The sequence below is a fragment of the Macrotis lagotis genome, chromosome 5 (assembly GCF_037893015.1).
Source record: "Macrotis lagotis isolate mMagLag1 chromosome 5, bilby.v1.9.chrom.fasta, whole genome shotgun sequence".
Lineage (NCBI taxonomy): Eukaryota > Metazoa > Chordata > Mammalia > Peramelemorphia > Peramelidae > Macrotis > Macrotis lagotis.
Window position 1 is genome coordinate 56337664 of NC_133662.1, and position 23656 is coordinate 56361319.

At 36.9% G+C, this 23656-nt stretch overlaps 1 protein-coding gene across 3 annotated transcripts in view; it reads right to left on the reverse strand.

Annotated features, from left to right (window-relative positions):
- COL9A1 (collagen type IX alpha 1 chain) overlaps window positions 1-23656 on the reverse strand; it is a 122121-nt gene that overhangs the window by 87517 nt on the left and 10948 nt on the right. The window contains exons 1-6 of one of the 3 annotated variants that reach the window (XM_074190190.1): window positions 17886-17957; window positions 7071-7148; window positions 6240-6260; window positions 4707-4781; window positions 4223-4258; window positions 4030-4092 (exon numbers count right to left, since the gene is read on the reverse strand). In XM_074190190.1, coding sequence (XP_074046291.1) covers window positions 4030-4092; window positions 4223-4258; window positions 4707-4781; window positions 6240-6260; window positions 7071-7148; window positions 17886-17900 — 288 coding nt within the window. In that variant the 5' untranslated portion in view covers window positions 17901-17957. Of the gene's footprint in view, window positions 1-4029; window positions 4093-4222; window positions 4259-4706; window positions 4782-6239; window positions 6261-6320; window positions 6535-7070; window positions 7149-17885; window positions 17958-23656 lie in introns of those variants that run through there. The other 2 variants (XM_074190189.1, XM_074190191.1) reach the window with 2 other exon arrangements.

Here is a 23656-nt window from a genome sequence, read left to right on the forward strand (position 1 = left end):
TTTTTGCAAGGCAAATGGGGTTAAATGGCTTGCCCAAGGCCACACAGCTAGGCGATTATTAAGTGTATGAGATCGGATTTGAACTCAGGTGCTCCTGACTCCAGGGCCAGGACTCTATCTGCTGTGCCACCTAGCTGCCCGAAAAATAAATATTTTCACTTGTCAATTCTTTGGGTTAATATAAAAAAATTTGTAAAGTGCTATATAAATGAGTTGGTCTTATAATTATTACTGACTACAAAAAGAAAGAACATTATTCATTCAAGCTCACTTTTATTTTTAAAATCCAGTTAATTAAGTTTCTGCAACTATGGGCAAGTAAATTACCATTATATGTATCTATAACTCCAGGGATCTCAAACACTCCATTAATGACTAAAGATTTAGTATTCCCTTTTTACAAAATAAAAATGGAAGTTGAGAAGTCAATCAATTCATCTGAATCATTCTAATATTTCCATTTCAACAGATCTGTGATTTCATCAAGTTTGGATAGATCCTTCATTGATATAGATCATAATACTACTTTGTAGATAGTTTCATACATTGCTGCATTCCCCCACTCAAGGTGGATAGTCCCTCCACTGATACAGAGCACAACCCTTCAATACCTTTGCATAATGGCTTCATACATTGCTGTGGCCCCTTTCAAATTCATCACCTTGTGGTCAACATTTTACCCCCTAAGTCTTTCCAGACTTAAATAAGTTGATGCTCAAATTGACAAAGTTTTTCTAGTTTGAAGCAATATGCCAGAGATGTGCTTTATTGGTGTGGCCTTCAAGAACTCAAAACCACCTTAGAGCTCCAAAAATGCAATAGAATTATATATGTATATAAAATATAATTTATATTGCTTTTATAAATCTCAAATGAGCACAGTGCCTAGCCTAAGGTAGGAGCTGAATAATTGCTTACTCACTCCTATTTAAAGGTTGCACTTTACCTGCATGATATTATCCTCCTTGTTTGATCTTCATTTCAAATGCCCAAGATGTGCTTAGACCCTTTCATTACCATGACTAGCTACAACATACATCAGCATTCCATTTTGCTACCTTGAATTTTCTTCCCAAATTTTTAGTTAATAAATAAGAAATACATAACTGAAGTTCAGGGAGTATATAAAGAAACATTTTCTAAGGGCCATTTGCCAGTTTCCATCTCTACTAAGGATAAAAGAACATAGAAAGAAGTATGGCAGAAATCATACTTAAGGAAATGGTTTCTTGAGTTCATGGGATCACTGAGTCAGAGTCAGAAGGAAGGGACCTTATTGATCATCTAGATCAACCTCTTCAATTTACTGAGGAGGAATAAGAGACTCAGGGAGATCAGGTGACTTGCCAAGGCCTACACAGATAGTAAACCAAAGGCAAGTTTTGAAATGTCTTTTTTTTGTACTCCAAATTTAATGCTCTTTCCACAGTACTATGCTATTGCTGTTGTTAGTCCTTCATTCTCAAAAAGGCCCAAGGACATCAGGAGGGTTTTGTCTTGACTTGCAAGTGAATTGGATTTAAGTGAGGCAGTGCTGGGCAAAGTCACCAGCCTCATTCTTTCTTTCAGAATCATCTCAGTGGCAAGTTAGAGATCAGAATGATTAGGAATGTCCCTGGATGCAATGAGGGATCTTTTAAAGGTTAGCTCTTTCTCAGGTCTCAATTTCTATTGTAAACTTTTTAACTTGAAAATAGGTGGTAGGGAAGCTGTAAACTCTTTTCCCTGAAAGAATAAGCTTGATCCTCAATTGTCTAGGCTGAGTTTGGATCTAGATTTACCAGAAGATATAAGGAATAGACAAGGTGATATCGGAAAACTTTTTCATTGGTGTTCTTTTAAATGGCACTTACTTTTATAATATTCATTTTTTAAAAAGAGCAAGGAGGATTAAGAAAGATGGAATGTTTTTCAGAAGTTATCTTTGCATCAGAAGAAAAGACATTCTACACAGAAATCATTTACTATACTAGGCAACAGGGCTACCAATTTTCATAGTCTCATGCTGACTACCCTTTCATTTCATTATGAGACCAGTTTCATATAAAGCAAGAGCTGAGATCAAATTAATTATATAGTCTGAATTTATATTACCCAAAGACTAATATAACATTCCTTTTCCCAATCCTAGCATCCTCACAATGCTACCACTTTGCATTCATAAAAAGTCGAATAAAGCATTTTAGCATGTAATGGGAACAAGCCCAGCAAAGCATTAAATGGTTTACAAAGATTATCATTGTTACTGACTGTTAAGGAAGATCTTATTTAATTAAATGTTTTAACTCTCAGGGAAAAAAAACTAGCTGCAGCTTTTCTTAAAATGTTAAGTCATTGTCTAAAAGTTGAAATCAAAATATACCAGAGGTATATTATATTGGTGTAGCCTTCAAGAACTTAAAATCACCTCTGGGCTGCAAAGAAGCAATAGAATCTACACATACCACACACACACACACACACACACACACACACACACACACACACACACACACACACAGTTCCTGGATACTGAAAATTACCTTTTAATAAAGTCTAGAGCTCTCCTCAGTTTTAAAAGACAAGTGGAGACAACTATTTCCTAAAAATGATTATTAGGAGATAAGGAGGGGACAAGAAAGTATTTAGCCTCCCCAGAAGTCATTTGGTGGGAAAAAATAAATCATTCAATCAATAAGTATTTACTTAGTATTCATGTATTGTCCTAAGCACTGGACATTCCTGAGATTCAGGTATCCTCAAACACCTAAAAGTTAATTAGGTGGCAAGGCGATAGAATTTTGGACTTGGAGTTAGAAAGACCTGAGTTCAAATACTGAAACATTTACTTAGTTACCCAGGGCAACCTAGTAACCTTGATCTGCCTCCATTTCCTCATCTGCAAAATGGAGATAATAATGGTACCTACCTCACAAAGCTTTGAGATTCAAATGAAATATTTGTAAAGAACTTTGAAAACTTTAAAGTGTTATATAAGTACTACCTAGTATTATAATTATTATGGTTAGCTAAAAGTACTTCTACTTGAGCCTGAAGTCTACTTTGGCTTGGGTCCTCCAGGACCTGGGAATGAATCAGTCTTTGAAGGGAGAGATAGAATAGCTGTGTTACTACTGGAATTAGAATCAGCAGATCTGGTCTTGGAACTTTCCAGGTGTAGATTGGGGACATCTCTTACTCTCAGTTTCCTCAACAGTAAAAACTAAAGAAAAAGGATAATACTACTTAAATCACTGATCTCACTGGGTACCTGGAAGGAAAGTACTTTTGAAACCATAATGAGTTTATGTAAAGCATAAATGTAAGTTATTATGCTACATTCTTAGGGACATAATTTTATCTAACTTTTTTTTAATCTCCCCTATAGTCTTATGCTATGGTCATAGGAATTTAAGAAAAATAGGAAGAACAGAAGGAATGGGAGAAGGAAGGGAGGAAGAGAATGAGGGAAGGAAGAAGGAAGGAAAAGAAGAGAAAAGAAAATTAAATTAAAGAAAAAACTAGACCTCCAGATCTTTTCTTTAACTTTACCAGAGGAAGAGTCCCAAGAATGTTCAAGATATGGATTGAAACATCCCCTCTCCCAGGTAGCAAGGAAAAAAGTCTAGGAACACACTCCATGCCCACTTCCCAGTTTCAAACAGGTCAGACCCAGAGTCACTGGACAACTGATTGGGATGATGGATCAAGCAAAGTTAGTTCAGTAAGAGAGACAAGGCACCTCTGTATTCCTCTCTTCTGCAGAAGGGGGAAAAAGGCCAAACTGTTTTGAGATTCTCCACAATCCCAGCTCTGTTTCTGAGGGGCGGAAATACCAGCACAGGCCGAGTCCACTTTCCAGGGATGCTCTTTTCCCCACATGCTAAATCCAGTGCTGTCAAACAGCCGTCTGCAACGCAGCCAACTAAAGCCAGGCACAGGGAGACATTCAAAGCCTCTCCAGCAATTAGCTCGAAGCCTTCCCACCTCCTTCAAACTCCAGCCCACCCTTCTGCCAATTCTACCCCAAGTCAGCCACGATGTACTCACATCTGCGCCTGGTGTGCCCGGTAAGCCCGGAGCTCCTGGTTTCCCTGGCTCTCCATTGGGACCCTGAGGGGATGGGAGAAGGAAGTAGGAAAGAAAGAGAGATTCTCAAGATGAGGAACTTTACAAAATAGTAGAGCTTCAAGGCATTTTTAAAGGGAAGAGAAAGAAGCGGTGATTGAGACCATTCACTTACCTGGGGGCCTGGGGAACCCTTTGGACCTCGATCTCCCTAGAACAAGAGAAGAAAAGGAGAGAGGCTTCAGGGAGTGACCCAAGTCACTGTTCAAATCAGATCGCACACAATTTCAAGGCAACGGGATGTATGGGGACATGGAGTGGGCAGAGAGAACGTGGATGCTAATAAGACTCTCTTAGAGAAATGCTCCTAAAAGGCAGGAATTTATCCCCCACCGGCTGCAGTAGCCCCAAGCACAGAGATGCCAGAGGGCGAGCAGGGTACACTTGTTAACATCGCAGCCAGTTGTACCCAAATGATGGAGCCGAAGAGAGAGGGATGAGGGATGGGTTTGGACCGGTTTGGGAAGTTCGGGGATAACTCAACCTATGGGCCCATTCTACAGTTCCCTAAGGACAGTCTCCCAGCTACAGACCCTCCAGGAGATGATCAGTCGAGGGAAGGACAGAGAGGGAGGCCCTTCACCACCGAAAACACTTACGTCGATGCCATCGATGCCCGGAACGCCTGGGGGCCCAGGAGGACCAGGAGGCCCTTGGGGACCCGGGGGACCTCTCTAGCGAAAGATACAGAAACAACAATTTAGAGAATTGAGTCCCTTGGGCCATCTTCCCATCTCCCGCTTCCCAGCTCAACTGGAAGCCCACAACTCTAAGGCAAACCCAGGGCTCCAGCTCCTCATAGCTTTACCTGGATGCTTAGTCACTAAAAAGCCAAGTTCTGGGCGGGGTCTCTACCTAGCAGGGTCTGCCACGGTGTTATCTGGCCGCAGGATGAAGGGATCTAGGGTTACCGCCTCACAGTGGGGAATTGAATAAAAGTGCAAAGGGTTCTACCTCTTTTAAACAGTCTTCAAATAAAAATTGGAAAGTTTCGTTTGATATCTGAATTTAATCAAAAACTGATTTGGTGTTTTAGCTTCAATTCTTTAACCACATTTTTAAAAAAATCTCTAAAAAAGGACAAAAGCTCAGATAACTTTTATATAACCTTAGTCTGGCAAACTGAATTAATTTAAGTCCTTTTCTTTGATATACCGTGCAGAATGGGGGAGGAAACTACAGCTACTGGAAACATAAAGTTAGGAAATATAGTCTCCAGGGAACTTGGAGAAATTCTGCTTTGCAGAAGTCTTTGCCTTGAAAGTTAAATCCGGTTTCACAGTGGCGTGGCACTTTTTATCTCTAGCAAAACAAGATTACCTTATACATTACTGTAGTAACTGATCACATAGGTGACTATAAAATTGAACTATTAAGAGTATGGGGGGGGCAGGGAGAGTCTTTTGCTGTGATTAATGAAAATATCCTAAGACTGGGCAAATTCTGTTTTCATGATTTCAGAGCTCCATCAGCCTGGCAGGTTACAATGGGAGCTTTGTAAGTGAAACCTCAAACCTCCACTACCCTCACCCATCCCCATCCCCCCAGAGGAGGGAGCAGACAGCTAGGCTAGGGCTAGAGTCTGAGGGAAAGACGCCTTTAAGACTTGGCTGCCCAGTGTCTCCCCTAGATTTGTCAAAGCTCCCTCTATTACCTCTTACCTTGGGCTAGAGGGAGGAGACTCTAACTTCAGCTCCTTTTTTTAGAGTCAGATCTCCTACATTTTTGCCCTTAGGAAATCTGCCTCATAACTCTCAGAAGCTCAATACAGAAACTTAAATTTTTTAAAAAAACAACTATGCATCCATTCAATATCACCATCGTCTTTCCTGAGCAACTAAGATTTCCTGAGGGGGCTATCTGCCTGAATTGCAGTTGGTGCAGAGGAGATTGAATCCTTGCCCTAGTACAAACCACAAATGCTACAGGGCTGGAGACTGCAGCAAGAGCTGAGAAGGATGGAAGGAGAGATGCTTACTAGCCTTGGATTGGCTGTGATGGACATCTTCTTCTCCATTTTGCATTTAGCAGGGATCATCAGGTCTTCCAGAATACCATCCATTTAATTTTTTTTTAGTTTTGAAAGTCAAACAAAAGAAAATAATACCCACATGTCCAATGACCACACTTACCTCCCCATTGCTCAGGCTTGGCTGCAGAAGAAAGATATGAGAAAGTAAGAAATTGATTATCCAAGTCACACAAGAACTTACTTGAGCCACGCACAAGCAAAGAAAGTGCAGAAAGACCCAAAGACGGGTGGGACCTCGGTCCTGGACAGCAATAGCCATATTCACCACCTCTCTGGCTAATCCACAGGCTACACTGTCCTCCCAGTTGCCCCTGTTGGGTTTTTAGACCCACGAGATGTATAAAGTGACCTCCATCAGCACCCTAGGTCCCCACCCCCACCCATAGGTCTGGAAAGCCAAAGCCCTTGGACACCAACAGCAAAGGTAAACCGGCAGCTGGAGGCGTCTGTTTCTTCTGTTTATGAATGGTCCTGCAGGAGGGTCACCCGGATTGGAGGAAACCTGGAGCCTGGGGCGAGGCAGGATAGAATGACAACAGTCCCCTTTAACCCTTTCTGCAGAGGCAGTCTCAGGTTGGAGAAACTCCAAAACTGGCCCTCCCAGTCTTGGCTTCTAGGTTCTCTCCACAGCTGTCCTAGGCATTCTGTTTCCCCTTCAGTTTTACTGAGAATGACAAGTGAAACTTCCTGGGGAAAAGCTTTAGAGGGGGGAAAAATGACCCACATAGAGAATATTCTGTGCATTTCAGAAGAAAACACCTGTCAAAGTAGCTCCTGAAAGAGACTGAGGACTGTGGTTTAAACTTTCTGTAGGATCTTAAGCAGATGAGATGGATAGAGATATGCAGCTAACTTCTTAAGGGATGATAGCAACTAGAAAGGGTATAGAAACTAGAGGAGGGGATGGAAGAGTAAAGTGCCCTAGCTTTACCCGAACTGGAAGTTCATGGCAAGTTTCTCTTCTTGGTCTCAGAGGGTCACAATGAATCAGCAGCCACTGGAGTTCAAACTAGAGAAAGACAAAACAGTTCAGTGCTTTTTGAACAGAAGTATCTGTGCAAGAACATCATTAAAACCTTATGATCATTGTTTGGTTTAAAGCTCATTTCCTAAGTGAAACCATCCTCGAGCTTCTAGTTCCTCCCCATTAAATTTTATTTGACTTTACTTTGCAGGTGTATATACAATTAGTTGTGTTCATGTTGATTCCTCTATAGTAAGTAAGTTCCTTGAGGGCAGAGATTGTCTTCACTTTTGTTTTTGCACCCAGCAATTACTATTGTGCCTGACACTTAGAAGGTGATTAGAAAATGCTAATAGGCTAGCATTCCCAAGGCCTACAGCATTTGATAAGTCCCTGTATAGTGATAGACTATGCCAACAGAAAGCCTTCCTGGCAGGTCCTACCTAGGTGAAAAGGCTATAGACCTCGTAATAGATTAGGAAAACTAATGCAGATACAATTAACTCTTCCCTATCACAACTTTCCTCTGGTGGTTTTGATATGGCTCAGGTAGATACAAAAAAATTCGATGGAGATTTGGGGGGGAGTTGTGTAGAAATCACAAGATGATAAGTGAAGGCCAACAGTGACAGAAAGTTTAGAAACTCAGAAATGAAGAAAAATATGCATAGAATTGTATAACAAGAATACATTTTATCTTTTAACATCACATTAATTCAGACTTCTTATGTAATATGAAGGGAGAGCCAAGGCATTTTACAAGGAGTTTCCAGATCATGGGGGCACCACACCCCTGACTCCCTCAGTATAGAAGGGATAACTATAAATTCATTGAGGACCAGCAACTAAAGGTCAGTGACCATTTGATGAACTGGTTGACCATAGTGATTATTAATGAAGGGGCAGGAGAAAGAACACAGAGATGAAGTATGAAATTAATGAAATGTGAAGTAGAGATATCACAAGTATCATTAAATTAATATAAAGTAGCAGAAAAGCTATTTGGGTGATTATAAGTTAACTTGACCTGGGCAAATGAATATTATAGAGCAGTGATGTCAAATTCAAATAGAAATGGAGTTCATGCATAAGGATCTCTGCAGACATCATTTTGACTTAGAAGAATGCATATTAATATTATTTGTTTTATTGAATTTTTATTTGTTTTGTTATATATATATATTTCACAATTACATTTTGATTTAATTGTGGCCCCATTGAGGAATGAGTTTGACACCTCTGATAAAGAGCATGTGCTTTTCCTTGAATGCAACTTTCTGATAGAAAAGGCCAGAAAGAATTAAACCATTCCACACATACACATAAAACTTTTCTGTTCAAGGACTCCCCCAAATTCTAGGTACCTTAACGACTAGGAGATATGCCAAAGGGGCACAGGGTGCTACATCTCAGCCCTGCTCCCCTGTACCTGGTGGATCCTCCTGGCCTCTATGGAGATGAAAAAGGATCACAAACAGAAGTGCCAAGAGAGATGGTGACAAGGTGAATAAAACAGACAAAATCTAGGAACCAAGACAAGCTTTGAATATTGGAGGAGAGAGAAATGCAGGGATGAAGATACCCTTAGAATCTGAGAGCTCAAAAAATAAGGAAGAACAAGGAGCAGGTGGGGGTGGGAGGTGTAAAGTTAGGAAAAGAATGAAAAAGAAAAAAAGGGAAAAAAGGAAGATTTAAACAGTATAGTCTCATTCAGTTGGTGAAAAATTTTTTTTTCAAAAAATTAAGGACTAGTAAAACTTTTAAAAGGTAACAGCAGATAGATGGTTCAGTGGATAGAGTTTTAGATCTGGAATCAGCAAGACTCATTTTTGTGAGCTCAAATCTTACTTGAGACATTTAGTACCTGTGTGACCCTGGGCAAGTCACTCTTAATCTCTATTAACCTTAATCCACTATAGAAGAAAATAGCAAATCACTCCAGTATCTTTGCTAAGAAAACCCCATGGATAGTAATATATATATATATATATATATATATATATATATATATATATATATATATATATACATACATATATATGTATATATATATACATATATAAATATATATAATACACACACAGAGCCACAAAGAGTCAGATGTAACAAAACAATAACACCACCCAATCCTTCCTCTAACACATATATCAAGTTATTAGTTTATTCTTACTATTGAAATTACTTTTTTTATCACTTTGTATAGATTTTGCATTTATTTCTTTGCATATTGCCCCATCTCATCCCACCCTCCCTCCACCCCCAAAAGGAAGCCCCTTGAGGATGGGGGTGTTGTTTTGTTTTGATATTTGTCTGTATTTATCTTCATCACCTAGCACACTGTTTTGCACAATAGTAAAGTTTTAACACGGTTGAATAGAATTGATGAGGAAAGAAGTTCAAAGTTGGGAATAAGCACAGTAAGGGTAAGAATGTGGAGATCTGACCCAGAAAAACACTAAGGCAGTAAAGGTGGAGTGGAGGAGATTTAAGAGTCACCAGCAAAAGCTATAGAAAGCTGTTATCATCCTCCACTGTATTTTTTGTAAGTTTCTTCATAGGCTCTTCTTTCCAGATAAATTGTTGTTACTGAGTAAATAAATTCTATCTGTACTTAGAAGCCTTCTGGCAAACCACCAGGTCATAAATCCAGAAACATTAGGTCTTTTTCTTCCATTCAAGGGCAATATTTCCCCCTCTAAAAATCAATATTATTAGACCTGCTAGATCTAGAGAGGGGTTAAATTACTGTCTTATTACATTTGAGAAGATATGGTGGGCTATATGACTGAAGAATGGCATGGTATGCAGCCTTACAAAAATCAAGGAACAGAATTTCTGCAGTCCTTCATTCAGGTCTATTTGCAAGGGAAGTTTTTTACTGAGGAAGATCTCAACCTGCCTATGATTCTTTAGATACCTTAGGAAGTGTGAGACTCAGAGAGAGTTAGTCTCTTGCCCATGGTCACGCAGCTAATAAGTGACAGAAGTTTTTTAATTTCTACCTGCAAAATTCCAAATCCATCACTCTATCCATTAAAATACACTGCATCTGTTGTCAGAGATAAGAGATTAAAATGAGTCCTATGAAAAGAAAATTGGTGAGGGGCAACTAGGTGGCACAGTGGCCTAGGAGTCAGGAGTACCTGAGTTCAAATCCCACCTCAGACACTTAATAATTACCTAGCTGTGTGGCCTTGGGCAAGTCACTTAACCCCATTGCCTTGCAAAAACTAAAAAAACAAAAACAAAAACAAAAAACAGAAACAATTGGCTTAGTGATTATATTGGTGATCTGGAAGCCAGAAAGCATTCTCAGTGAATCCTAGTCTCATCTCTAACATATACTAGCGAAATGAGCCTAGCCAAGTCTTAACTTCACAATCCTCTAGGCAATTCACTCAATCTATGAGTCAGGGTATGTGGGTGGGAAAGTCTATGAACATGGATGGAGAGAAGGGAAATGACATCAATTTTCTCTTCCAATTTCTACCTGAAATTTAGCATTTCCTCCTATTCAGAAAATTATTCTGAGAAAGTGTCCATAGTCCAAATCTGCCAAAGGGGTACACAATACCAAAAAAAAAAAAGATTAAGAACCCTGCTATAAATAGAAGTGCCACATTTGTTACATTGGTAGAGAGAATCTTTATCCAGTGAATTCCCTGTAACAATGAAAGCACTGGTCCAATCCCTATCCCCTATCCCCTGAGAAAAGTGGTCATGGGATAACTTACATCTTTAGATAAAAATATTTCCCTTTCAAAAACTATTTGCATTATAATCACCTTAAAGGTTCTAATTATATGACCAACCTATATCCTTTTTGTTTGGGCTTTTCCTAAGAATGATCTATTACAAATACTAAACAATTACTGAGCATAATTTCTCTCCAAATTTGGAATGTTCTTTGGGCAAAAGAGAACATCTGTTTAAATTTTCAAACTACCACTGTGTGGTAAAGTTTAATAATCACATACAAATCCATCTATGAATACAGGTCAGGTCCTTCAGCTGGCCTTTGAACCAAGGTTTTATAAACTTATCTGTGCATTAATATCAAACCAAGTAAAAATATTAAGAATTGTGTACCTTTTGGGGGCATATAGTTTGAATTCCAATTTCCATATTATTATTATGATGATGATGATGATGATGATGATGATGATGATGATGATGATGAAAGATTGGCAGAGTGCCTTGGAAAGAGTTTTCACCAAACACTTCCAAAAACAAAAACTAGTTTATAACACCTTCACTGTAAGATGCCTTGAGAAAAAGCATTTTATAATAGATAGTGAGTTGGCCTCTGACAAGTTATACTAACCTGGATTCAGGTCCTATGTTTGATCCATATTGACTGTGGAACCTGGAAAAGTTGTTTAATCTCTTAGTATTCTAGGTTTCTCTCTAAGAATCTGTGTATATATATGTGTTTGTGTGTATTTATGTGTGTGTATATGTGTTTGTGTCTCATCTCCTTTATCTTCTTTACTCACTACCTGGAATTCTGTCATCTACTCTCTAGTAAAGGAGAGTTCTTAATCTTTTCATATCTTGAACCTTTTAGGCAGTCTGATAAGATCTCTGGACCCCTTCTCAGAATGCATAAAATAATATACATAGGATTACAAAGAAACCATTTATATTAAAATTATGTAATTTCCCATCCAGATTTATAGATTTCCTCCACCTTAAAAATTATCCATGGATCCCTTGGGGTGGGAAATCTGTGGACCCTTGGTTGTTTGGACTAGATTAAGAGGACAGTTCTAGTAGAATGTAAACTCCTGAAGGGCAGGGATTGTGTCATTTTTCTTCTTCCTATAGCCAGTGTCTTAGCTGTGATTGATAAGAATGTAAAAACAAAAAAGTTTGTTGAATTAAAAAATTTTTTGAGTTAAAATTTTGAGAAAGAATTGATAGGTTTTTGAAGACACACTGAATGTGGAAGATGAAGGAGGAACAGGAAAAAAGATGACTGTGACATGTCTAGTCCAGGGTGACTAGGAGAATGGTACAACTCAACAAAAAAGGGAAATTCAGAGGAGGTGGTAATTTAAGGAAAAGTGTCTGGTTTTAGTCTGAAATTCTATGGTGTACTAGCTTTGTGACCTGGGCAAATCACTTTTACTTCTTCATGACACAGTCATCTTATTTGTAAAATGGAAAAGTTGAATTAGATGACTTCTAACATCCCTTCCAACTCTGGAAGCTATCCAATAATTTAATAATAATAATAATAATAATAATAATAACCTGTGTTAATAATAATGATAGAACAACCTTTAGCACTGTGCTAAGCAAATTTTTATGTGAAAATAAGGTCAGACATGAATGCAGATCTTTCTTGACCTCATGCTCTGTCTACCTGCCATAATTTTGCCCGTAAACTCTCTTAGCACTCAACTATGTAATCAAAGACAAAGAATAAAAGGGATGGGAAAGTAGGCTTTATGTCTCTATAAAATTCCTTCTAGATCCATTTATTTCCATGAAAATAAAAAAACACTAATATTGAATTTTTATTTATTTATTCATTTATTTTTTTAGGTTTTTTTGCAAGGCAAATGGGGCTAAGTGGCTTGCCCAAGGTCACACAGCTAGGTAATTATTAAGTGTCTGAGGCCGGATTTGAACTCAGGTACTCCTGACTCCAGGGTTGGTGCTCTATCCACTGCGCCACCTAGCTTCCCCTAAATATTGACTTTTTAAAACTTAAAAAAAAAATTTTATTTGTACTTAAGGCAATGGGATCAAGTGACTGTTCCAAGGTCACACAGCTAGGCAATTATTAATGTCTGACGTCATATTTGAACTCAGGTCCTCCTGATTCCTGGGCCAGTGTTTTATTCACAGCTCCACCTAGCTGCTCCAACATTGACTTTTAGAATTTTCATCAATTTGGGTAGGAAATGAATCAATTAAAAAAGAAAACTTTTGTTTTCAAAGTTGCATCAAAAACAAGATGAACCGTTTTTTAGCTTTGTATTCAGACTAACCCATAATATCACATTAGAAAGTTCTTTCCCTATAACCTGCTCCATGAGAATGACACCTCACTAATTTTATTGCCCTCTAGTGGACAATACAAGAAAATGTTCTCTTGTGATTTTATTATATTTTATTTATATTATATTATTTATATCTGTTATAATATATTAAGGACATATCATAGCAATGATAATATGTTAATTATAGCATATTAATATTCTAATTTTCAGGTCACAGAAGAAGAATTCTCTCATCATGCCTTTGGGGAAAAAAATCCAATCACATCATACAGAAAAATCACAAATAATCTCCCCCAGTATGGATCATATAGATGTCAGTGGACACTACAACCATAGCTTTTATATCAGTTCCATAATCCCCAGTAGAAGACTTTTCTTGTTCAGTCTTTTCAGTGCAGTCCAACTCTTTATGACTATTTGTAGTTTTCTTGGCAAAGATACTATAGAGGTTTGCCATTTCCTTTTCTGGGTCATTTTCCAGAGCAAGTAACTTGTCAAGGGTTTCATAGCTGGTGTCCAAGGTCATATCTGGACTCAGGTCTTCCTGATTCTAGACCCAACCCTCTATCCACTGAACTACCTACCTACCCATAGATAATTTTTAAGGAAATGTAAGTAATAATTTAGGAATGCGCCAAATCAATATGAACCAAGTCTAATAGCTACACCAGTATTTCTTACATTGTAAGAAATTCTTACATTACATTCTTACATTAGAGTGACTGGAATAATACCTGTGATCTCATTAGTATGGGAAATTTTAGATAAAAAAAAACTTCTTCTACTAATGTAGATTTGCCCCTTCTCTGCAACTCAAAGAACTACCTAGAGCATCAAGAGACTTGCCTAGGGCTGCACATCCATATATACCAGAAGCAGAACTTTAATTGAAGTCTTCTTGGATCTAATATTGCCTCTTATCTACCACATGATGCTGCCTCTTATTCAGAACCAGATGATAACATACAGTGCTAAATAAAAATATCTACCATTTATATATGGGGCAGTAAGACTCAACTTCATGAGTTAAAATCTGGCCTCATATACTTAGTAACTATAGAACCCTGGGTAAATCATTTAACCCTTTTGCTTTAGTTTTCTCATCTGCAAAATGAACTTGAAAAGGAAATGACAAATCAATCTAGTACTTCTACCAAGAAAACTCCAAATGGGTTCATAAAGAGTCAGTCATGAATGAAAAATGACTTAACAACAGAAACCACTTATATGGTCCCTATTATGTACTGGGCCCTATATTAAACACTCCACAAAAATTATTCCATTTGATTCTCATAGCCCTGCAAGGTAGGTGCTATTAAAATCATCCTCATTTTATGGAAAAGGAAACTGAGTCAAACAGAGATTAAATAATTTGCCCAGAATCACACAACAAATAAAATTCTGAGGGTGAATTTGAAGTGTCTAACTCCAAATCCAGTACTCTATTTACTTTACTACCTATAAGTGGTGATTCCAACCATAGTTTTGAAACTGATTTTCCCAAGCTGACATTCTTGAGAAATTAATTTATTTGTTTTATATTTTACCAATAACAGATTCTGATTTTAGGGATGGAAGATTGCCATTGTTGGAATCAGGAAGACCTGAATTCACATCCTGCTTCTGCCACTTGGCAAATAACAACTCTCAGTGCCTTATACAACCTCAGTACAACTCTTTGAGGCTATAATTACAACAGAGGGGTTGCCAATCTATATCAGTGGAAGGAGTTTCCACACTAGGGAGTCATCTATACTAATAAAATCATAGGTCCAGACCAATTCAAAACCAAAATAAATTTTTAAAAGGCAACTATTTCTTCCTTCCATCAATGTATCCATTCCTTGCTAAATGGTAAAATAAACCCTGAAACAGCCATGAGCTCTTGCATTTAGATCCAACAAATGAAACTGAAAAATCCTAGACTTGGAATACACCTGTCTCTGGACAGTTAGTTGTGCAGTGGTTAGAGCTATGGTTCTGGAGTCAAGAAGACTCATCTTTGTGAGCTCAAATCTGACTTCAGATGCTTACTAGTTGTATAACCCTGGGCAAGTCACTTAGTCCTATTTGCCTCAGTTTCTTATTTGTAAAATGATCTGGAGAAGGAAATGATAGACCACTCCAGTATCTTTGCCAAGAAAATTCTAAATAGGATCACAAAGAGTCATACACAACTGCTAAAACTGAACAACAGCAATATATCTGTCTGACCAGTCAGGTTTGCTTAGATCATACATAGGAGAATAAAAGAATAGTCTGTGAGCCATATGTTTTCAAATATGCACCAAATCTTCAACAAAGATCCTTGAAAAGGCAGAGAAACAGATTTTGTTTTCTAATAGAGTTGTATCCAATAACTTTCCTCAGCAATCAGAGTGACAACTCACAATAAAGAACCCGTCACAAAATAACATGTTTTTATGAGGTACTGCCAAGAATTCAAGTTTTTTTTTTTCAGCAGGATAAATGGTGTCATCATAAAATACTTACACAAAGAAGAATAGGAAATATAGGATTTATTTCTTTAAAATCAAACTAAGCAATGTATTACAGCAACACATTGGAAGGAAATATAAGGTGTTCTGAGGCCATTAAATAACCATGAATGATGAGGTAGCATTGGGGCTGTATACCACATGAGCAACTATATAGAAAAGCTTATGAAAAACCTCTCGAAATTGGTTTCCTTTTCCAATTTAAGAAAAGGAGAAAGGACAAAAGATAGGCCAGGGAAAATCATGGACCAGGACAACATAAATGAGTCTTTTAGTATTAGGCGTCCATCAAGTGTTGTTTTCTATTGCATTTTTTATGACGCTATTTCCAAGACTTGCTTTTGACAACTGAAAATACCTTTAGAACCGAAGGCTTTGCTTTTGATTTATATTACCAAAGAAAAAGCACAAAGTTGCACCCCTTTCAGAATATAACAAATTAATGTCATGTGCTAGAGATTAGAAAGAAGTAAATTCCATGCAGCAAATTAAAATTTAATTTAAATTAAAAAAATGTTTTGTGTTGTTCTTATTCTAATGTTGTTTTCCATTTTAGTTTAAATCTTCTTACCTACAAATAGTGAATATTTATTGTCTCCAAGTATGAGAATTAGTAGACTTGGAATTATGCTTCATACCTCATATGGATCTCAGAATGTTTGGAAATCAATGAATATTAACCTTCTCTCCATTCATAAGAACAGTACCAAAAATGTCATTTATCTTTTTTTTTTATTTTTGCAAGGCAGTGTTCAAGATCACACAGCTAAGTAATTGAGTGTCTGAGGTCAAATTTGAACTCAGGTCCTCCTGACTCCAGGACCACTGTACCACCTAGCTAACCCCTGATCCATCTTGAAAAAATTATAAATTAACAACTTAATAGCTAATCACATTCACATTTTTAGAGCTAGAAGAGTCCTTGGAAGGGCAGTTAATTCAACTTCTCAGTTTCACAAATGAGGAAACTGAGGCCCAGAAAGATTCAAAGAATCAGAAATTTAGAGTTGTCTAAGAAATTGTCTAGTTGTCTAGAAATTGAATTTCCTTTTCCTTAAAAAAATGAAGAAGAGAAAGGAGGAGGAAGAGGAGGAGGAGGAGGAGGAGGAGGTGAAGTAGAAGTAAGAGGGCAATGATAAAGAGAAAGAGAACTTGAGATAATAATGTACCTAAAATGTACCTAAAATAATGTACCTAAAATAATGTACCTAAAAGAAGATTTCAACCCAGGTCCTCTGCCTCCAAATTCATTGCTCTAGCCACTATACCCCACTATTTCATCAAAAAGGATAAGTGCCTAGTGAGTAATTTTGAAGAACCTATTTCTCAGAACCCAGGAGCAAAGCAGATTTAATACTTAGTTATGTCAATATCTTCTGGTTGAATGATAGAATCAAAATGTCAAAAATATTCTTCTGGTCTTATTTTGTCATTATCCATTATGCTAATTAAATATTAGGCCAGCATGTGGTTGCTAGAAAAGAGACAAGCAATAACTACAGGGAAACTTTTTATATTGGTATCACATTAGTTCATTTAATTCAAAATTAAATCACATATCAACATATGTCTAGATTTCCAACAGTACAACCCACATTAAAATTAATAAAGCAAACATATTACCTTTTTCTTGAAAACATGTTTACTTTTTAGGAAATTGATAGGAAATCATCACTAGTATGACTGACATTTTGATGTATGCTAAAATGCAAATTTGTCTATTATGATTTTAGATGTATGTCTATCTGTATATGGGGAGAAAGATACTTTCTTACAGATAATTTGAAAAGATTCATTTTCCATTATGTGATTTTACAATTTCAAAATTATAAATCTATCTCCTTATGAAACCAATTTAATATTATGTATTATCTATAACCAAAAAAAGTTTATAATCAAAAAAGGAAAGATATCCATTGGACAGTATTTCTTTCTCTTTTAAAAAATTTCCTGCACTAGTAGACTCTACTTTTTTATTTCACCACAACCTCTATTCACTTAGAACCTCCCATTTCTCCTAATCCCTGAACCAACTCTTTTGACTACATTCGATTCCCCACTCAGCCTGGCTGGACTCTATAATCAACCATGTCCTAACTGTGCTGAATACCATCCTAAACTCTCATGATTTTTCTACTATAGCATAGTGTCAATAACTAATCCCGCACCATTCTTACCAAGTGATTTCCCTATTCTTTCTTCTAGACTGAGCAGTGCTAGAGGAATATGCTAAAAACTTGTTATCCAACTTTATCTGTACCCTTAAATCATACCCTTAATTGTCTCATGTATTCCCCCACTCACCTGCTGCAGAGACTTTTTCAAACATGTTCTTTCCTCAAGTCCCCAAGCTGAGCCCCACCATTCTCAGATGACCTCACAATCTACTTCACTGAAACAGTCAAAATCATGTAGAATGAGCTTCCAGATTCTTTTTTATCCCTACCTCAAAAAATTCCTATTTCTAAACCAGCTCCCTTAGATTCCTTCTGTTTAAGTTAAGGAAATATTCCCTACAAACCCACATGAACAAATATATTTATAGTAGCTCTTTTTGTAGTAGCACAGAATTGGAGATTGAAGGAATGCCCATCAATTGAGGAATGACTGAACAAATTGTAGTATATGAATATGATGGAACATTATAGTTCTGTAAGAAATCATGAGAAGCTGGACTTCAGGAAAATCTGGAAAGCCTTTCATGACCTGATGCTGAGTGAAGTGAGTAGAATCTGGAGGACATTGTACATACTAACAGCAGTATTGTAGGATGATCAGCTTAGTTCTTTTCATCAGCACAATGATAAAAGACAATTCTAAAAGACTTATGATGGCAATACCATCCACATCCCAAGAAGGAACTATGGATTCTGAACGAAGAACACAGCATACTGTTTTCACATTAACAATTTGTTTTATATTTTTATCCTACTTATGATTTTTCCCCTTTTGTTTTAGTTTTTCTTTTACAATTTGACTAATTGGGAAATATGTTCAATGTAGTTGTTCGTGATGTTTGACCTATATCAAATGCTTATTGTCAAGACAGGTGAAGTGGAGGGAGGGAGTGAAAAAAAAAATGTGAAACTCAAAATTTTTTTAGAAAATGAATATGGGGGCAACTAGTTGGCACAGTTAGATAGAGCACAGGTCCTGGAGTTAGGAAGACCTGAGTTCAAATCCAGCCTCAGATACTTAATTATTACCTAGCTATAACCTTGGACAAGTCATTTAATCTCATTCATTGTCTTGTTAAAAAAAAAAGGCAAAAAAAGAGTGAATGTTGAAAATTATCTTTACATGTAATTGGAGAAAAGTTCAAACAAAATAAAAAAAGAAATATCTCTACTTTTCTCAAATCACCCTTTTAATTTGATCATGTGATTCCATGCCTTCCTAGGACCTGAACTCCAAGACTGACAATCTCACTTTACTCCCACTTTACACATCCTAGCATCTTCAGCTTTTCCCTGTTCCCTGGTTCCTTTCCATTTTCGTTCAGATATAACATGATACTTGCCTCTCTTGAAAAATTTTCATGTGTTCTTATTACCCCCCACCAGCTATTTCATTTGTTGTCATAATTGTTTAATTAAAATCCATTTAACCACCACTTAAGTACACAGAATACACAAAAATGCAAGTACACAGTAAAGGAATAGAGTCCACAAAATTTAGAAATATAATCCCTGTCTTTAAGAATCTCAAAATTTAGTAGACTGGAGGAAACTATACCTAAGTAAGATACCTAGGAAGACAGTGGTAAAGAGAAAGGGAGTAAATGCCATAAGAAATCTGAGGGTAATACCATCATGGTTTCAGATCTGGTAAAAAGACTCAGAGACAATCGAATTCAGTGGAGGGATGGACCTTAAATTAGTAGTTCAGGAGATTAAGGAAGACAAGGTAAAGGGCGAAAATGGTTTGAATTTTAAAGCACAGTATCATTCATTTCTCTCTAGGAACTACCTCTCATTTCTGTTTTTTCTTTGCCATGCCTACAGGCTACAGAAACCTCCTCACCTAGGGTTCAATCCACCTTGGACTTCTCACACTAGTCATTCAGTCCACACCTGTGGTCCCTTCTTGTGAATTAGTTCCTCCCTGAATTTCCAACCTAAAAGGAAATGGCCAGCTAAGCATGTCTTCATTTCACTCTAAGCTCCACTCTTGACTCCAGGAACTCTCTTCCTTTCTCTCCCTGACCTTCTTTAAGCTACTTTCTCACTTCTCTAATCTACCTTCTCCCGTCTCACTTTTCAATTCCCTGTTGTGTATTGTCTTTCTCTCATTAGTATATAAGCTCCTTGAGAACATGGAATGCCTTTATGCTTTTATTTGAATTCTGGGTACTTAGCTCAATAAATCCTCATTGACTCTATCAATAAGAGATATTACAGATTCATTAGATATAGAGATTGTTCTATAAAAAGCAGACAAGGTAAAGAAACAACTACTGATCCAATTTGCAATTTGGACAGAATACAGAATGTATAAAGAGAAAAAGGTTGAATTAAGGTTAGAAAGGTAGATTCGAGTCAGATTGTGAAGGAGCTTAAATGTTAGACTAAGGAATTTGCATTTGACCCTAAAGGCAAAAGGGAACCACTGACATTTTTTGAAAAGGAAAAAGATAGGATCTGACCCACCCTTTAAAAAGGTTAATTGCTACTCGTGTAAAGAATGAACTGAAGATACGTGACTAATTGAAACTTAAGAAGTTTCATAGTGAAGTGTGCTTCACTCCTCTCAGAAAAAAAAAAAAACTAATGGACAATAGATGCAAAATGAAATATTCTTTATCAGATGGTATCAATGTGTTATTTCATTTTTCCTTAACTATTTCTTTATTATAAGGAAGAGTTCTTCAAGGGATAAGGTATGAGAAGGGATAATTGAAAATTATATTATTGAGTTAAGTAGAACCAGGAGAACATTGTATATGGTATCAGCAACATTGAATAATGATCAACTTAGTTCTCAGCTCATGATGGAAAATATTATTCACATCCATGGATTCTGAATGCAGACCAAAGCACACTATTTTCAGTTTCTGGATTTTTTGGTAGTTCTTTTCTTTTGGCCTGCTTCTCATTTCTTAACTAATATGGAAATGTATTTTATGTGATTACACATATATAACCTATATCAAACTGCTTACCATCTTAGGAATGGAGTGGTGGGAGAAGGGAGAAAATTTGAAACTCAAAATTTAAAATATTAAATTTTAATAAAAATGAATATTAAAATCTACTTGTAATTGGTAAAATAAAATATTTTAAAATAATAAAATATTTCAATGTAAAAAAAAATCATCAATTTTTAAATTTTTTTGTTGTTGTTTAGAATGTGTTGGAAGAGTCTGTGTTGCACAGTGGATATCACACTGGTCTTAGTATCTGAAAGGCCTATGTTCAAGTCCTGACTCATATAAACATATATATATATATGTGTGTGTGTGTGTGTGTGTGTGTGTGTGTGTGTGTGTATGTGTGTGTATACATATGAATATATATGTACGTGTGTGTGTATGTGTGTTGACCCTGTATAAGCCACTTAACTTCTTCATACTTCCAGGCGACTCTCTCATTTGCAGAGGAGTCAGTCCTCACTAAGAGTTCCCTATGACAATAAAATCACAAATATGGCTCCCCAAAAAAATAAATTTTAAAAATTTAAAAGAATATATTGAAAAAAGTAAGACTGTAAGTAGAGAGAATGTGAGGAATGTAGGATGTTTGACTTCCACAGATTATAAGAGGTGGTTGTTAGTTTAAAATCTATCTATCTATCTATCTATCTATCTATCTATCTATCTATCTATCTATCTTTCTATCTATGTATCTATCTATCTCCATTACAAAGATTGAGGTCTGCCTGTGACTGTTGTACCAATGTGCAGGTATGTGAGTGAGTATAAGACAAAAGAAATTGCCCTTACCAATCACTGAGCTAAGTGAGGTCCCCTCACCCAACATTAAGCCTGTTACCCAGGTGGAGGTCAAACACTAGCTCCAACTAGTCAAGGTTGACTTAGGGTCCCTGTCCTCTGCAAGTGCACCTGCTTAACGAAGTCTATACAGATTATTGTACACTCTCCTGTGCTCATCAGTATAATGACCAGGGCAGGGAAAACATTAGAAAATGGAAGTGATTCATTCTGACCAATGGCTGACTCACGGGGAGGAGAAAGTCTTTTCAAACTGCAAAAAAGACTAGATATTGCCACAATTTGGGGGCCTTTCCCACTAGGGGAAAAGGCCCTTTTCTGCAGAAAAATTAATTAATAAAAAGATATTTTAATCACTTTAGACTAAGTTTTTATAGTTATGAGTCAATTCATAACAGAGAACAATTAGGAAGCTGCTTCAATAATTCAGGTGAAAAGTATAAAGTCTGATGGTGTCAATGTAACTGGGCAGAACAAAATGGATCTGATTGATGATGATGAAGAATAATGAGAGTTATGCCTGCTGTCTTCATTTCTGCTTCACCAGTCCTCTCCTTAGTTCCCAGCAATATGGTGATTTGTTTCTTGAACAATCATGAAATAGAAACTCATTAGCAGTACGCTTTTTGGTTGTTTTTTTTCTTACTTCCTTTCTGTGGGATCTAGCATAATGCCAAGAACATTGTGGCTTCTTGACCAACTCTTGTTGAATTGGGTTGAACTTTTACTATATTCTGTACACAGTTAAAATTCTACTGAAGCTACTTTCTTAGAAATGACCTCCTTATTACTAAATCCAATAGTTTTTTCTCTTTCTTCATTCTTCTGGATATCTCTGATGTATTTGAAATTATTGAATATCTGATCACTGATATTCTCTCTTCACTATATTCTTCTGGTTCTCATTTTTTTTTGGCTCCTTTTTCTCTGACCCTTTTGAATGCATTTTTTCCTCCTCTTACCCCTAACATATACTCACTAACTGAATTTTCAAATTCAGTTTTTCAAATTCAAATTTTCAAACTTAATGTGACCTTTTGTTCTTTTTTTCCAACACTTTCTTTCTTGGACAACATGTCTATTTTCAGCTACCATCTCTATATCAATGCCTCCCAAAACTACTTTGCCCCTTAAATTTCATTTTCACCTTTCTTAAAGCCTCTTACAAGTTTCAATTTGATTATTTCAATGCTACCTCTGCTGTTTGATGTTTAAACTCCAGTTGATTTTTAAAGTTATCCATAATATGGATTTATTCTACCTATCCAACTTAATTTCCTATTTTTTCTAGCATGTTACCCTCTGTTTGTTCTTCAGGTCAAATCCCTTTCTCATTCCTGTTTCTTTCCCACACTTATATTGTTCCCCTCACCTGTAGTGCCTCCCTTCTTTCCTTACTCCCAACCTTTCAACTTCCAATTCTTCCATGAAATCTCCAACTTCTCCTGCTGCCCTCACTGAATGCCAACTTATCTAAACTCCAACAAAATTTTACAGCTTGTTGTATAGAGTAGAGGGCAGCTTGGTGGTGAAGTGGATAGAGCTCCAGACCTGAAGTCAGGAAGATCTGAGCTCAAATTCTTCTTATACTTGGTGCTCTGCCCAAAGGCCTGGTAAGATTCTTGGGTTTAGAGAACCCAAATCACTCGGGCTTTCCTTGGTTAGACAGCAATGACCCTCAGGCTAAGTTCTTTTGGCTATTGTCTGGACCCTGACTGGTTCAGAGTGAATTCAAATAGCAATTGTTTCTGTTTTGACCAGAAACCCTGAGTCTTTCCCTCCCAGATTGTTCTGATTTAGGTTTTTGGTTTGGTTTTTTTTTTTTGAACTAAGCAAAAAGAGACTCCTTGCTTCTTTTTTTTTCTCATCTGTCTTAATCACTGAGATACCCTGGGAGTCTTATCCTGACAACAAATATTTTCCTTCTTTTTTTGGTAGTCATTCTTGGTTTCTTTGCCTCATCTCTCTTACTTAACTTTAATGACTAATTGGGTATTGCCTCAATTAAACTGTGACTTGGAAAAGATCTAGCTTTAAAAAGCCCAGGTCTTCCACTGCATCCAAGGCCATCTCCAGTTGTCCTGATACACATCT